Here is a 15,298-nt window from a genome sequence, read left to right on the forward strand (position 1 = left end):
ATGAAGCTGGAGCTGCCGCTGAGTAGCAGAGAGTAGACTATCTCTCTTTCTGTCTATTTCTCTTCTTCCCCCCTCTCCACCCACAGATCTCCATCGTTTCTCCTCCTCCTTCCCACCCTCGGCCGCGCTCCCTCTTCTCCGCACATCTCTGGGCTGCGCCTCCTGCGAGGGGGCGGGTTGGGGGGAGCGAAGGAGGCTTTAAAAAACAAGAGCCCCCCCCCCCCCCCCCGACCACCACACACACAATAATTGAATTTATTATTATTGCCGTCTCGCCGACTTGGGGAAGGGGATCGATCGTCGATCAGGAAGATGGCTGCTGGCTGGCTGCTAGTCTTTAGCCTGACACTTTTCCAGTCCCTGGTGATGAACCACTCCTCCGAGGGACCTTTCCCTTCTGCCACCACGTAAGTGCCCGTTGGGTCCGGGGATCCAGGGATCCGGGGCGGGGGGCAGAACCAGGACACGGCCGCACCTCTGTGAGAGCGATGCCGACCAAAATACAAAGGGAAATAAAGTCCCGGCGGAAAGTGGCGGTGGGGTAAAATTGCAGAATTTCGTCTGCTTATGCTTGGGAGAGAGTGACGGTAGCAGAGGCCCTCTCCGGGGCGGTGACTGGGAGGAGGGGAGCGTGCCCCGGTCACAGCAGGCAAAGAGAGGTACTTTTGAGGTAAAGGTTTTACCTCAGAGCTCCGCTCCAGAGCAGATCCCAGCTCTAAATATACCCCTGGCACTTCAGCCGTGCGCACAGGAAAGTTTCGAGTTACACAGAGCCCGCCCCCTCCTCCCACAGAGGTTATTTCAGCCTGGCTGGAATTTTAACGCTGTTTAAAACAAACAAACAAACAAAAAACTTAGCAATTTTATGAAAATTCAAGGGAAAGGCAGATGTTTTTGCCTTTCTGCGGCAGGTGTGGTAAACAGACAGGCGAGCATTGCTTTGAGTTTGGAGCCTATGCTTCAGCTCACTCCTACCTGGCTGTGTTCCAGTGCTCACCATGAATATTTTGACAGTTGCAGGGTTTGTTTTCTGCCCGTGGATGTTGGTGGGGTGCTGTGTGTGCGCACGCGTTGTGCCACCCCAGAGGGCTTGTAGCATGCTTAAAGCAACACAACTAACGAACTGTTTTCCTCAGCGTTGGCCTTACAATTCGTTACTTCTCAAAAAGCGCCTTTAGGAGAGATGGTGGAGGCTCTCGGTGCAAGGAGCTTTATGTTTTGCGTGGCCGTAAGGTAGAAATCTTTAAAGCACTGCATACTTGTTAGCATGAAAGTGTTGCAAGTACAGTGCAGAGATCACATAATGAAAGCATGCAATGAAATAAAGGGAAAAATAGCCTAAAATACCACATTAGAGATTCGCCTACAGATGGAAAAAAAATTAAAAAAAAACACTAAACCAAACAACCTTACAACAAAACACCACGGACTAATGACCGTGTTTTCTTCCTTTTTCTTTCTCTTACTCATCTTACTGTTTTTACTTGTTTTATACATATATATATACTTTTTTTTTTTTTTTGGTAAAGCACTTTAGTCCCTGAATCTGGGTTAAAGCCACCACTAAGTAACTTTTAAGTGGATGACTCACTTTAATGCATTTTACATAAGAAAAACAGTGCTAATGGTAGTCTTCCCTATTGTTTAAGGCGGTGTAGAATTTATTGCCTGGTTCATCCTGCACAGAAGGATGAGTTTGCAGCAATTACCATCAGTGCATTTTCCCCAATTAGTACTGCTGCTAGGTTGTTATAATCGGATTGAGTTCCAAGTATCGGTTCCATTATGAGAGACCCGAAAGGATGCTTGCACTGTTAAATATAAGAAAGGAATACAAAGATAAGTGTAAATATAGACTTTCATCGAAAGGAAAATTATCTTTTAAAATATTCTCCTGTTGCAGTTTATAAATATGTGCCATATAGAAGTAGGAGTGACAAAATACAAACCCAGGGCATTTAAAGTTAGTTCTTTCCTTGGTTTTGAGCTGCCATATTAACTGTTTCTAATTGAGTTGATAAGGTTATCACACACAACTATTGGCAGATTATCTTCTATACAGATTTTTCTAGAGTAATATGGAACCTAGTGAAATTAAGAGTACTGTATAAGAAGGATATTGTGTCTTTTCAAATAGAAGTCTAGATCACTTTCATGTAACATTAGGTGATATTGCCTTAAAACTGTTTTGCTAGTTCTCTTTGGAGTTTACCTTTACTGCCAGTCATAAGAATAGAAATTGACAACAGCAAAACATGTTATATATATTATAATGTTAATTATAGCTTTATTTATAACTATATACAAGATTAAGCAATTCAGAATATGTTAGCCAACAGCATTTCCATGTTCTACACAGTGTGTTTTCTCTCTTTTTACTCATTATTATTCCTCTGAAATATAGTAGAAACAATCTATAGCACCTGTCAATCTTTCATAGTAATATTTTCCCTTTGAAATTAAACCAAAGTGCAAATAAGGCTCAGTTCATTTAGATAACAGCACAACAGGTTGATGCAGGCAGAGCTGCTTTGCAAAAAAAAGTAATGATGTAACAGGTGAAAGAGAAAACAAATTTTGGATTATTTTTTAAGACTTGACAGTGGTGTTTTGTTTCCTACTATAGCTTACAAATGGGGAAGAACAAAGAGAAGTGGTGTAAATGCCCTTAATGTGAAAGATTTTATATCTTCAGATTATTAAAAATAGGGGAAAAAACAGAAGAGAAGAAGAAAGGAAGGAAAGGTTATTAATAATTGAAGAACTGAAGATTCGCTGATTTTATGTTTTTAACTACCTGCCTTCTCCCTATTATTTTCAGTCTTTTTGTATTAAAAAGTTAGTCTGAGGAAGGATAATTGCTCAGCTTTTGTATGAAAAATGTGCATATTCAAGGCTCTATAGTGCATTATTTCATCAACAGCTCATTATTGTACAGTCATTTTTCCTTCAATCATTTGTTTATTCTGCATCAGAAAACATTTTTACATGTGCTTTTACTAAAACATTCAGAAGTCCTTATCACCAATACAGTAGTCATACAAGTAGGAAACATTTTTAGCAAAAAATACTGAAGGTTTAAGCAATGCCTATTTGATCGAATCTCAATCGTTTGACTAATTCTATTTCTCTGGCAAGGGAAGAAGGCTCTGACATATTTATCAAGCAATGTATGGAGAATTTGAGGTGAAAGATTGTGCTGTATGAAACTGATGACTTAATTTATCATTGAGAATCTAAATAGGTGGTGCAATCACGTTTGTTGCTGTGTTGGAATATTTCTCTGCAAATACTGAAGACTTTTATGAACTATTTAAGTACAGTGGTAATTTTTCTTGATCTTTAGCTAATAAGGCTGAGTTCCTGATTGATATATATTAGATTCAATTAAAAGGTATAATTTTCATTGTATGATCTATTAAGGATCTGTTTTATGTTGGTACTGTTTATCGTGCTCTTACTTTTGACAGCAACTCCAAATACTTCAATTATACATGCAGCACAGCAGGTATTCTGCACATATATGACAGTATTGTTGTATATTATACTCCTGTCACTATTACCACACTACTGCTAGCACAGTACTCAACCCACTTCTTTCATTGTAGCCATATATATTTATTTATTATCTGCATCTATACAGACTTAAGAAAATAAATACTATTAAGTAAACATAACTTGTACTTTTTCTGATAAAGGTATCATAGAACTCTCTGTTCTTATACTGCATGAAAACATAGTTGTGAGTTTAAAAATGTTGTAATTCTTAAATATAGCAGTGTTCATATTTTTAGTGAGAGTAAGGTATAACATGAAGATATACCTACTGCTTTCTGAAGATAAACCTGTTTATACACATTAAAAAAGAAAAAAAATCAACAAAACAGATATCTAAATGTTGATAAATGTACAGATAAAACCTTTCAACATAAAGGTACTCTTTCTATAATTATATTGTTCTGCATACAGCTTAATGTCTGGGTTTATTGTATTTACTCTATTTTTCCTCCCCCACTCACTTTCTCTCTTTCCTTTATCTCATCCTTTTATTCCTTCTCAGTCACCTGTTCTGTATGTAGAGATTAAATTTGGTGTTATATTCATGACAGATCTGATACTTACATAAATATGTCTGAGTGCAAAAATAATATACAGAGGATAAAAATAATATACATATGAACAAACAGGTATATATGCATACTGACAGGAGATATATAGAAAAGAAGTTGTGTATTCCTATTTTTTATTTGAATGATTCATCCTTACTGTTTCAGTGTCATTAGGACAACTCTAAGTCTGTATGAGTCATATGAATTTAGGCTTGCACAACTGGGACATTTGTATTTTTGGTTCCTGCACATGGATCTAACAAGTGTAGGTCTTGCAGAGAATGTATCTAGGCTTGGTACTCATCATTGCTTGCTATATAAAATCAGTGGCAGAATGCATATAAAAGATATTTATGATGTGTTCTTTTCATCTGTTTCTACTGTCAGAGTGAGGGATTTTGACACCTCTCTAATTTTTACCATACAATCTGTGATAGAGGAATGCCAATTTTATTGCTAATGTTAATTAGAAAAGACAACTACATTAATGGATTCCTTAATATCAGTCTCCTTCTCATCTGAAAATTGTGTTTTCCAATTTATTTTGAAATGTTCATTATTAGGGAAAAAAAATATCCTGCTGAAGTGCATCTTTGTATCAGTGAATTTGAAAGAAAGCCAAAATATGTAAGCTACTAACAATCAGGGAAGTGCAGTATCACCTCTTAGTGTTTTCTCAGCAGCACATGTCTCAATGCTGAGCATTACTCAAGATGTATAAACCGAAAGACATTTTAAAAAGTCTTTTTCTGTCCTTAAAGATAAGTGTGAAACAGCTTGTTGATTAGTGCTGGTTTCTTTTTATGATTGTCCCTGTACATGCGGCTCTGATAAATGCAAATTGTTTGGATACACAAAGCATTTTTCTCTTCTAAATATTTTATGATGTAAATTTTTTTTGTTTGTTTGTTTCTCTATTAGATGTTTATGCTGAGACCTCAAAATTAAAAGAAAATCATAGATATATGTTTTATTATGAAAATTCATCTGAAAACATCCAGATACTCATCCTAAGACAAAATTTCATTGAAATAAATCAGCATTGTAGAGATTCTTGCCATCTTTCATTTTGCAGTGATGCTATTTTCAGAACTGCATTGCTCATATCCTGCAAAATGATTTTATCCAAGAATTCAGCTGCTAGAAAGAGAGATGGAGCTTGGCAGCCCATTAGTCTGAAATGTATTCATTGTTAAATAGAAAGCCTGTTGTACAGATCTTAAAAATATTTGTCTAGCAGAGCATTTTAAATTGATGGAAGCATGGTCAAATCATTATTACTTTAATCTTTTGTGACAAGGAAACAAGCCAGATTATAGATGCCCACTGATTAACTGTGATCTGACACGCTTATGCCTTTATTCTTTATTCCCTTCTGCAAGAATTCTTACCCAAGGTAGTATTATCTTGTAGACCTATGTTTGATTTAAACCTCCATGAGACAGCAGTTGCACTTCAGGAGCATTTTAGTAGTTAAAGAGAAAAATGACTCATTCTCTATGCCGTTGACCACAATAGAAGCAGAATTGGACCCCAGACTGTTTTGTGCTTCTTTGCAGCTATACATGAGCTCTTGATCCCTCTATGCTTGGAACTCATGTTGTGCTTAGAGTGCTTATAAAGACTTTGGTGGCAAAAGCTGGTATATGGACTGCAAACAGTGTTGTTTTCTAGTGCCTTGCTAAGATACTTACTTTAATAAAAGAAAAGATTTACCAGAACACAACACTAGAATAAAATTGCTGGATCATAATTATAATATGGTAAAGCCAGATGCCATGCTTTATGTCTCTTACAAATGCTGAATCAAACTTCTTGGTGGAAGGAATGACAGCTCAGTGTTCTCTGTGTCCTGGTGAAACATACCTAACACCTCGATAATTCATAGAACTTAAGAAATGCAAAAGAAAAACTGCATATCTGCCCCTACCCCTGTGCGGTGCCTGTGCATTGTATCTTAGATCTCTCTTAGCCCATTCTAGCATCAACTTTTTATTCCACCTACAGCTGCTGCAAAACAGGTATCAACAAATACTTAAGTGATTGAGATTACAGCTCAGAGTTATTTCTCTTGTATCTATTAAATAGCTTGATCCCACTTACCTTCTATTGGGCAATGCTCTGCTCTGTAGGATCAGACCAAGAGTCTGATTCTGTCATAGTTTGTTATAGCAGAATGGACATTGCTATTAAGGAGTGTTGTGATTTTTTCTTCCCTTCTGGTTTCCAATAGTAAAAGAGAAGTGAAATCAGTATTGCTCGCAGAGAGTATGATTTTCATGTCAAACAGTACTATGTAGCGCATACAGTAGTGATGCAGGAGTGGCTCACATTTAAGGTGCAAATAGTAACACTGATGGTGATATCCCTCTGAATTGCATTTATACTTCAGTGTTGTTCATGGGGTTGGATCTTCTCAATGTAGGACCGTACTATGCTGCTTATGCCATGAAATTAAAAAGTCCCTTTGACAGTCTCAGGAAAAAAAAAAAAATCATTGTAAGAGTGAAGATTTTTCAAAATAGCTGAAAATTAGTGGCATGTACCTGCAGCTATTCAGCCCAAGATGAATTTGTCTTTTCCTTCTCAAGTGCTTTCCAAACTATTCTTTGACCTACTCTGCTTCTGAGCAAACTCTGTCTTCCTTCCTCCCAGACTCAAATTTTTCACAAGCACACTGTGACAAGAACATGGCTCACCATTTGGTAATGCTACACTAATGATATTAGGGAAAGGACTGATGTTTTTTGTCCATGTCCTTCCTTACACCACCTTTCTCTGTATGCCAACAACAAAACAATGATCAAGAGCTGAATTTCTCTTCCTTGTATAATTTTAGCTAATTATTTGCAAAGATTCTAACAAGTTTATGAAAAAGATTGACATTATTTAGCATCAACAAATCAGCAAGCTTTTCCAGTTAATTACAGTAATTCAAAATCAGACTTTTTTTTTTCTTTTTTATTTCTGAGGCAGGCCTGAAATACCCATAGACTATGAATGTGAAGTTAGAATATTGCTTACCATTGTAGAAAGTGTTTTATTTTTTCACCCACTTTTAAAAATACATTCTCCATCTCATTTGAGAGTTGGTCAGGACAAGAGCTATAATCTGACTTTGTAACAGATTTTCTACATAGTGATTTAAGCATTCTTCATTTTTAAAATCTCTTCCTTTTGTCCAGAACCATGAACGTTCAGCCAGGAATGCAGAAAGAAGAGAGTAATTTTACGTATGAATCATATGGGCTGAGAATAATTGTTTGCACAGTAATCATTGTCCTCATACACATGAAATTCCAATTGAAGTCTACAAGCAAAGACTCTCAAATTTATCCATTATAATAAATTCTGGTTTATTTTTGACCTGATTAGTGAAGTAAATAAGAACATAAAGGAGTGGCTGAGTCTATAGTTTAATTTTTGTAGCAGATAGATGGTAAGTTATGGTAAGTTTTACTTAAAAGAGAAAATCTAGACTTGGTTCTTCCAAACAATTTTATAACTCAGGTGCTTCTATTTCATCTATGCAGCTCCTCACTAGATTAGTCCAAAATCTTAAAATGTTGCCAATATGCCCATGATCTCTGCCTCTCTCTACTGTTTTTGTTTGCGTTTTTTAATTGTTTGTTTGTTTGTTTGTTTGTTTTTGGCTAAGCATGGACTAAATCTTTTTTCAAGTAGGTGTAAAGTTATGAAAGTTCTCTGGGTCAGGGTGGCAGGACTAAGGCCTAAATCAAGAGATGCCATTTTTCTGAGTTGTCGCTTTTAATACAATGCTGCATTTTTCTTTTTGCCCTAGGGCAGTCTTAAACAAACCAGTACAACGAAAGTTTTCTTCATTTCACAACTGTGTAATTGAACACACCAGACTTATGCTGACTCTTGATTAGAAATTGAAACCTTTTCCATAGGAGGAAACTGAGTCATGGGGGCTGTTCTGTCAAAGAATATCAAGTGAACCATTTTGCAGCCTGAGCTGTAAGCATCACATTTATTGGTACCACAGGAAGGAAGAAAGTAATGAAGAAGAGATGACTAGAAGTCTGACAAAACTAGGATTTTTACTATTCCTTCTCTGACTCTTCCAGGTGAAATCTTTACTGCCACATACACAGATCAAGTATCCCATTAGATTTGTCAGATTGTTGAGGGATGAGTTCAACAGTCCTTATGATATTCTGATGTAGACTAGTGGGGAAAATAATTTGTTTTCTAAACAGCTGAATGAACCTTCACAATAAATATTGCAAAAATCCCTATTTAATGGTAACCTTGTGTAATTTCATTCTTTTTACACAGAGGTGTAGCAAGTCCATTAGTTTTTTTTTATCAGACACAGGTTAAAGTGAAGAGATATACATATAGGAATGTGGGATGGGAGAAGATGGAAATTGAGTGAAGCAATGAGCTTTCTTACATCATCACCTTCTTTGGAAAGTTATCCTTTGTTAGGATGGTTTCCTAATGCAGTGAGTATTTCTTGATCTGAGACTATTCTCTCAAATTAATTCAGTGGCACCAATTTAGTAAAGAAAAAAAAAAAGAGGCAATAGGCTGTTTTATTTACTTTAATACAAAATATTCTGATTTTGTTTTCTATAATGTATCTTGGCTGAGCTCTTTATCATTGTATGTCTCCATTATTTTCCTCCCTTTATCTGCCTTGCATTATTTCTTAAGTTTTGTACCTTAGTTTTACACACTAATTTCTCTCACAAAAGTAGGAAACTGCAGTATCTTACTATTTAGTCAGGCAAGGGTTGATTGTCAAGATTAATTAGTTAGCTAATGCCTCTAAATCCCTCAGTAGTTGAAAAGTGTTGTTAAGCTGTTAAACCTTGTTTATTAAGATGTGTGTTTGCCATACTCTTACTGTATCTCAGAAACTTGCATGACCAAACTTTTCCTGGATGGGTAATACATCTGTTTAGCCTGGTTCTCAAAGGGTGTTTTTATAATAGAATCTTTATAGAAAAGGTACCATTATAGAGCTGCTTCTTTTGGTAACTTGAGATCTGGGGAGTTAGAAGAAGTTAATCCCCATGATCTGTACTTCTTGGATGTACACAGATTGTAAAACATAAGCTTAACAGCGTTTTTAGAAACTAAGGGGAGTCAGCAAAAATCTGCAGACAGTATCATGAAAAGAAGCCAGCATATCTGACTCATGCCAGCGCTGCCTGTGAGCTGCACTCCTTTGCCACATTGCAAATCGTTCGTGCTGCTGAAGTCACTTGGAGCTGGAGATGCCCAGTTTATCTTAAATCTGCAATATGAAATTTCTACTTTGTAATTAAAACAGAGGCAATAGGTGGGTAAAATGCTAGCTAACTGCTCATGACACTTGAGTTCATGAACCTGATCTGCTACTCACGTCTTTTGCAGCACTGGCTACTTCTGTTTTTATTCCTTCTACATTTCTACCATGGGAATGATACCCCAGTTATCTCACTTGATTAAATGTTGCATATTGCAAGGTGTCCTGCATCTGTGAGAAAGATGGTCATAAAGGTATATAATTAGTACTAGTCAGGTGGTCCAACATCAACTTATTTCTGTTTATGGTCTAGTAACATCCCTAAAATCATTAACAATCACTAATTATGTGCTAATCACCAAGGCTGTTAAGATTTCAAGCAGGAGTAGCAGATTTCATTGCAATTATTTTGGCTTGCCACAAGCAGTAACAACAGTATTGTATTTCTTACCAATTTTGTTGTTTCTTCCTTTAGCACCTTTTTGGGTTAGACTCTTACCTCTTGTGAATATATTTTAGTAGATATATAAACTAGGAGCAGATCACTAGCATATGCAGCAACATGTCTGAAGGAGGTTTCAATATACTATATTCATGGTGAAAAGCTTTGTGGTAAATGAAAGCAGAATCTGATCCTTACAGTCACCTTTGACCGATTAGAAATACATGAAGGGTTAATTGGTTTGTTCCATGACTAAGAGTATTGTGGTAGTTTGAGGCTATGCCTTTGAAATTTGTCTTGGGATATGCTGTAAATGTCTTTGTAAATGATTAGGTACCCAATTTCATCCTTCTTTGCACCAGGGTAATTTCAGCAAAATGAGTATCAGTACTGTATCATTTAAATCCTGAGTGCAAGGATGAATCCACATAAAATAATTTCTGATTAAACACACACAGGTTTCATTGCAAGAGAGTGAGTCATCACTGTCAAGGTCTGATTGTAAAAATTATAGAAAATAAAATGTAATACATGATTTTATTAGGCTATGCAGAGGGGAATAGTAAGATACCACAAAGAAACCATGCGTGATATCAGATGCGGTCATTTGTCTTCCTTTTAAATGATAAGGTCTGACACCACTTCATTGTCTGTGCCCCACTGAACAAGTGTCCATGTAAAAAAGAACTTCTTAGTGTGCCAGAAGGCATTGAAAAATGTTCCCCTAGATTAGGAACAAACACAGTTTTATATATGTATGGTGTTGTAAGGAGGAAATACTTCCCTTTTCAAAATCCTTCAACATCTAGTAATGGTCAGGATAACTGTAGCTGGAAATGGCTTTCTCAGGTTTATTTTGTTGTGGGTTTTTCTGTGTTTCTTTTATTTTTTTTCTCCTTAAGCAATTCATTCTAGAGTTTAACACTGCAATTTGTAATGGTAGGAATGACAGAAGTAATGTATTTTAACCCCTGATTATGCACAGCCAAATAATTTGTTCATCTTCTGGTATGAAATCTTGATTATTCAAGTAATTATATTTAAAACCAGCAAGAAATTGACAGACAAACTTGATTGTTTTTTTTGCCAGTGAAGCTGAATTTACTCTGAAAGGGGACATTTATGGGGACATGAGGTGAAATTCTGATGTGATAGCTGCTTTGCTTTGCCAGCACTTGGCCAGTATTTTTACTCATCTGCTATACAAATGTTCCTAGCATATCTTCCAGTCTGCAACATCAGGATTAAAAGTATTCATTGTTTCCTTGTATGGATAGTGAAAGACAGAAATGGCCATAAGGAATATTTTGCTGATAGTGATTTTGCCTCTCATAACTCTATTTATTCATGAAATAAAATACTTTTATTGCCTTCAAGGTAGTTTTGCACAGAAAATACTCCGTTACTCTTGTAGATATCCATGCTTCTATAAACATGGAGTAATATGCAGTTGTGATGATTTCAGCCTTGCAAACAGAGATTAAACATCAAAGATTAAATATTTTGTTCCACGTGTCTAATTATTTTTAGTGTGTAGTGTTCTACTGTACAATTGTCCTGCTACTCTCTGGGGGAATAATCTGTTTATAGAATAAAGTGCTGATCATTCTTAAAAAAAATCTGTTCCAAGTAATTTAACCTACTAACCTACCTAACCCTAAACTCTTGAAAACTGAGGAATTCAAGATACTGAAATTGCCTTATGGCCTTAAATTGTTTTACTTATGAATATTCATTAAAATTCCATCTTCAGTTATGAAATCAAAACTGATTTTTTTCTCCTGGAAAAACATTTCGTTGAGGATATGAAATATATACACAAAAGCAGAATTATGCTTACATGTGCTTACTTATTAAAATGCAGATGAATTCTTATTTTGGTTGTTTGACTTTACAGCTTTTCAATTTTTGACTTAATAAGAGTTCTTTTCTACAGCTAATTATTCATGATGCAACTCCAATGTAAGACTAATATGACAGATGGATTTTGTAGATACTTTTGGTAAAGCTGCAAAGGACATTGTCTCTGGCACTGAAAACCTAGGGGCAATCCTAGATATCAATACAGGGTGGGGAGTGATGAAAATGAGATGGCCCTGCAGAAAAGGACCTAGAGAGGATGGTGGATGAGAATCTCGACATGAGCCAACAGTGTGTCCTTGCAGCCCAGAAGGCTGATGGCATCCTGGGATGCATCAAAAGCAGTATGGCCAGCAGGTCAAGAGAGGTGATTCTGCCACTTTGCTCTAGTGAGACATCACCTGGAGTACTGTGTCCAGCTCTGGAGCCCTCAACATAGGAGGACCTCACAGAGTGGGTCCAAAGGAATGATCAGGAGGCTGGAACACCTCTGCTATGAGGACAAGCTGAGAGAGCTGGGGTTGTTCAGCCTGGAAAAGAGAAGGCTCCAAGCAGACCTAATAGCAGCCTTCTGGTACCTGAAGGGGGCCTAAAATAAGGCTGCAGAGGGACTGTTTTCAAAGGCTTGTAGTGGTGGGATGAGGGGCAATGGTTTATGATTAGAGAAGAAGAGATTTAAATTGGATATTAGGAACAAATTCTTTACCATGAAGGCACTGGAACATGTTGCCCAGGAAGGTGATTTGGGCCAGATGCCTGTAGATATTCAAGGTGAGGCTTGACAAGGCTCTGAGCAACCTGAACTAGTGGAGGATGTCACTAGATAACCTTAGGAAGTCCCTTCCAACTCAAACAATTCTATGATTCTGTTACTCATAGAAACATCTTTATAATATCTGCAAAGCAATAAATAAAATAAATAAACCTTTTTTTTTTTTTTAACTTGCAGTATTCTAGATGTGTGTTAGTCCAATGTCCTTAAAGAAATATATAACAGGAAAATGTAGTCTGTGTGAGGCACACAGTTTTGTTTGTTGTTGTGGAATGGAGGTTCTAATTCGACAGTAATTTAGATAGATTGCAGTTTGTGGTTTGTCACTATGTGATTTGACAGAGACACACACACTCCATACGGCATCTCTTTCACCTGGGAAAATTGGATAATGAACTAATGAAGGTTTTCTTGGCCGCTAATGCTATTTTCCGAATAGAGCAATTACACAATCTTTTTACCACTCAATGTCTATCTAAACAAAATCAATGCAAAAAATAAGGCCTATTTGCAGTGAAGTATTGGTATATTACATTGTTTGTGTTCTCTGGGAGTCTGAAATGCAACTGAAATGGTACAGTAAAAAAATTCTCAGAAGCTCTAAAACCAGCGCTATAATGGCCACCTGATTTTTCTCTCAAGTGAAATAATTCACTACTTTTTGTCTGCCTCAATACATATTTAATCCCTTGTTATTGCTACACTTACTTTTTTAAGAAGAAACTCTTGTTCTATGCATCTTGAAACTGACATGTTTTCCAAGTTGTAAATTAGCTTTGGTTTAAGTTTTCCAAGCTATTTATGTAAAAAAAGCAACCAACCACAAAAACAAACACAAATAAACAAACCAACCAACCAAAACAAACAAACAAACAAACAAAAAAAAACCACAACCCTGGGAGTTCTAGGCTTTGTTTTTCTGTTCTTATCCAGTTTTCTCGTTCATCTGTGAATTCTTCAAAAGGGCATAGAAAATTGTTTGGACAAGGCTTTCAAAATGTAATATTCTCTGCGAATGCTGATTTTTGCTGTTAGCTGTTTGAACAAAATAAGAGTCTGAATATAAACTTCTGCTAGAATTATGGTAAAGGTTATTTCAGTCTATCAGCTGGTCTGCAGACTTTAATCTACAAATTAAGGCAGGGAAATTTCGGATTAAGTATACACAATGCCTTGGTAATACAATTAGGTGTCTTGTGGATTCATTCTCTAAAAGTTTTTATGGTGCTTCTGGACTGATAGGCATCTATATCTGTAATGAAAAGAAATCTGAAAGTAAAAACCTCTCCTGTATTACTTGGGAGCTGGACAGTACTTTTTCCATTGCTTAACCATTTTTTTCCCCAACTATTATATTATTGAAAGAGGAAGAAAAATTCCGAACAACAAGTGACTGGCTTGAGAGCAACCCTGAAAAAAGAACTTGGAGGGGCTGGTAGGTGAGAAGCTCAATATGAGCCTCCAATGTACATTTGCAGCCCAGAAAGGCAATCATATCCTGGGCTGCATCAAGAGAAGTGTGGCCAGCGAAGTGATTTCCCCCTCTGCACCGCTCTCGTGAGACCACACCTGGAGTACTGTGTCCAGTTCTAGAGCCCCTATTACAAGAAAGACATGGAGGTGCTGGAACATGTGCAGAGCAGGGCCATGAGGATGATCAGAGGGCTGGAGCTCCCCTTCTATGAGCACACGCTGAGAGAATTGGGGTTGTTCAGTTTAGAGAAGAGAAGACTCTGAGGAGACCTTATTGTGACCTTCCAATTCCTGATGGGGGCCTACAAGAAAGCCGGGGAGGGACTTTTTAGGGTGTCAGGTAGGGATAGCACTAGGGGGAATGGGTCCAAGATAGAGGAGGGGAGATTTAGATTAGATGTTAGGAAGTTCTTCACCATAAAGGTGGTGAGACACTTGAACAGGTTGCCCAGGCAGGTGGTGGAATTTTTTAAGGCCAGGCTGGATGTGGTTCTGGGCAATGTGATCTAGGGGAAAGTGTTCCTGCCCATGACAGGGGGGTTGGAACTAGATGATCCTTTGGGTGCCTTCCAACCCTGACAATTCTGTGTGATGATTAATGTCCACTTTTGTCTTAGGTCATATCTTTTAATGAAATAAAATTTGAACTTTTCTTTAGTGTACTAAAACTAAAGCTGCATGGAAATGATCTGTCTTCCCTGATTTTTGTATGGTGGAAAAAACATTCCAAAAAGTCATAGAAATTATATACAGGAAGTAATGTGTTGCATCAGTTATTATATCTCTGATGTATTTGTGGTTATTAATTATTGTATGGTTCAATTTATTCTGTACAATTCAACTTAATATATATGAGCGATGTAGTATCTCAGACCAGGTGACAGAGTATTCCTCTATACAGACCTCAAATAGCAGCAGTGCATGTGTCATATATATGTGTCTGTGTTCTTACTAACGTAGTACTTGGAAGTTCAAATAAAGAAATAATCCAAATATTATTATGGATTCTGTGTGACAGAAACTTATGAGACAGAGAACCTTAGACAGAAAGTTTGGCATGGAAACAACATCCCTAGTAATGATTAAGCAATATAGATTATGTCTCCTGAGGGTTTTCTCTGATATTACCTGTAGAGGAACAAATAATGACAGGGGTAGTATTATGTTTACTAATATGTGTGCACCTCTAACATGAATCAAGACAGCCAAATCACTTTCTGTAGTTTTTTCATTACTGTTACCAATCAACGACAATGCAATGATGGCAAGTAGTTAAATGGTTAGATGGTATAATACCCAATGGAGTCGTGTAACCTCTGCCATTGGTTACACCATTAGGCATACATAGGACAGAACAGTAGTTTACCCAATACATGGTACAA

At 36.9% G+C, this 15,298-nt stretch overlaps 1 protein-coding gene across 3 annotated transcripts in view; it reads left to right on the top strand.

Moving 5' to 3' along the window:
* The first annotated feature begins 312 nt into the window (after window positions 1–312).
* The window catches only part of CACNA2D1 (calcium voltage-gated channel auxiliary subunit alpha2delta 1), a 354,317-nt gene continuing 339,331 nt past the window's right edge, over window positions 313–15,298 (top strand). For all 3 annotated transcript variants that reach the window (XM_054399510.1, XM_054399509.1, XM_054399508.1), the window contains exon 1: window positions 313–407. In XM_054399510.1, coding sequence (XP_054255485.1) covers window positions 313–407 — 95 coding nt within the window. The remainder of the gene's footprint in view (window positions 408–15,298) is intronic.

The sequence above is a fragment of the Indicator indicator genome, chromosome 3 (assembly GCF_027791375.1).
Source record: "Indicator indicator isolate 239-I01 chromosome 3, UM_Iind_1.1, whole genome shotgun sequence".
Classification (NCBI taxonomy): Eukaryota; Metazoa; Chordata; class Aves; order Piciformes; family Indicatoridae; genus Indicator; species Indicator indicator.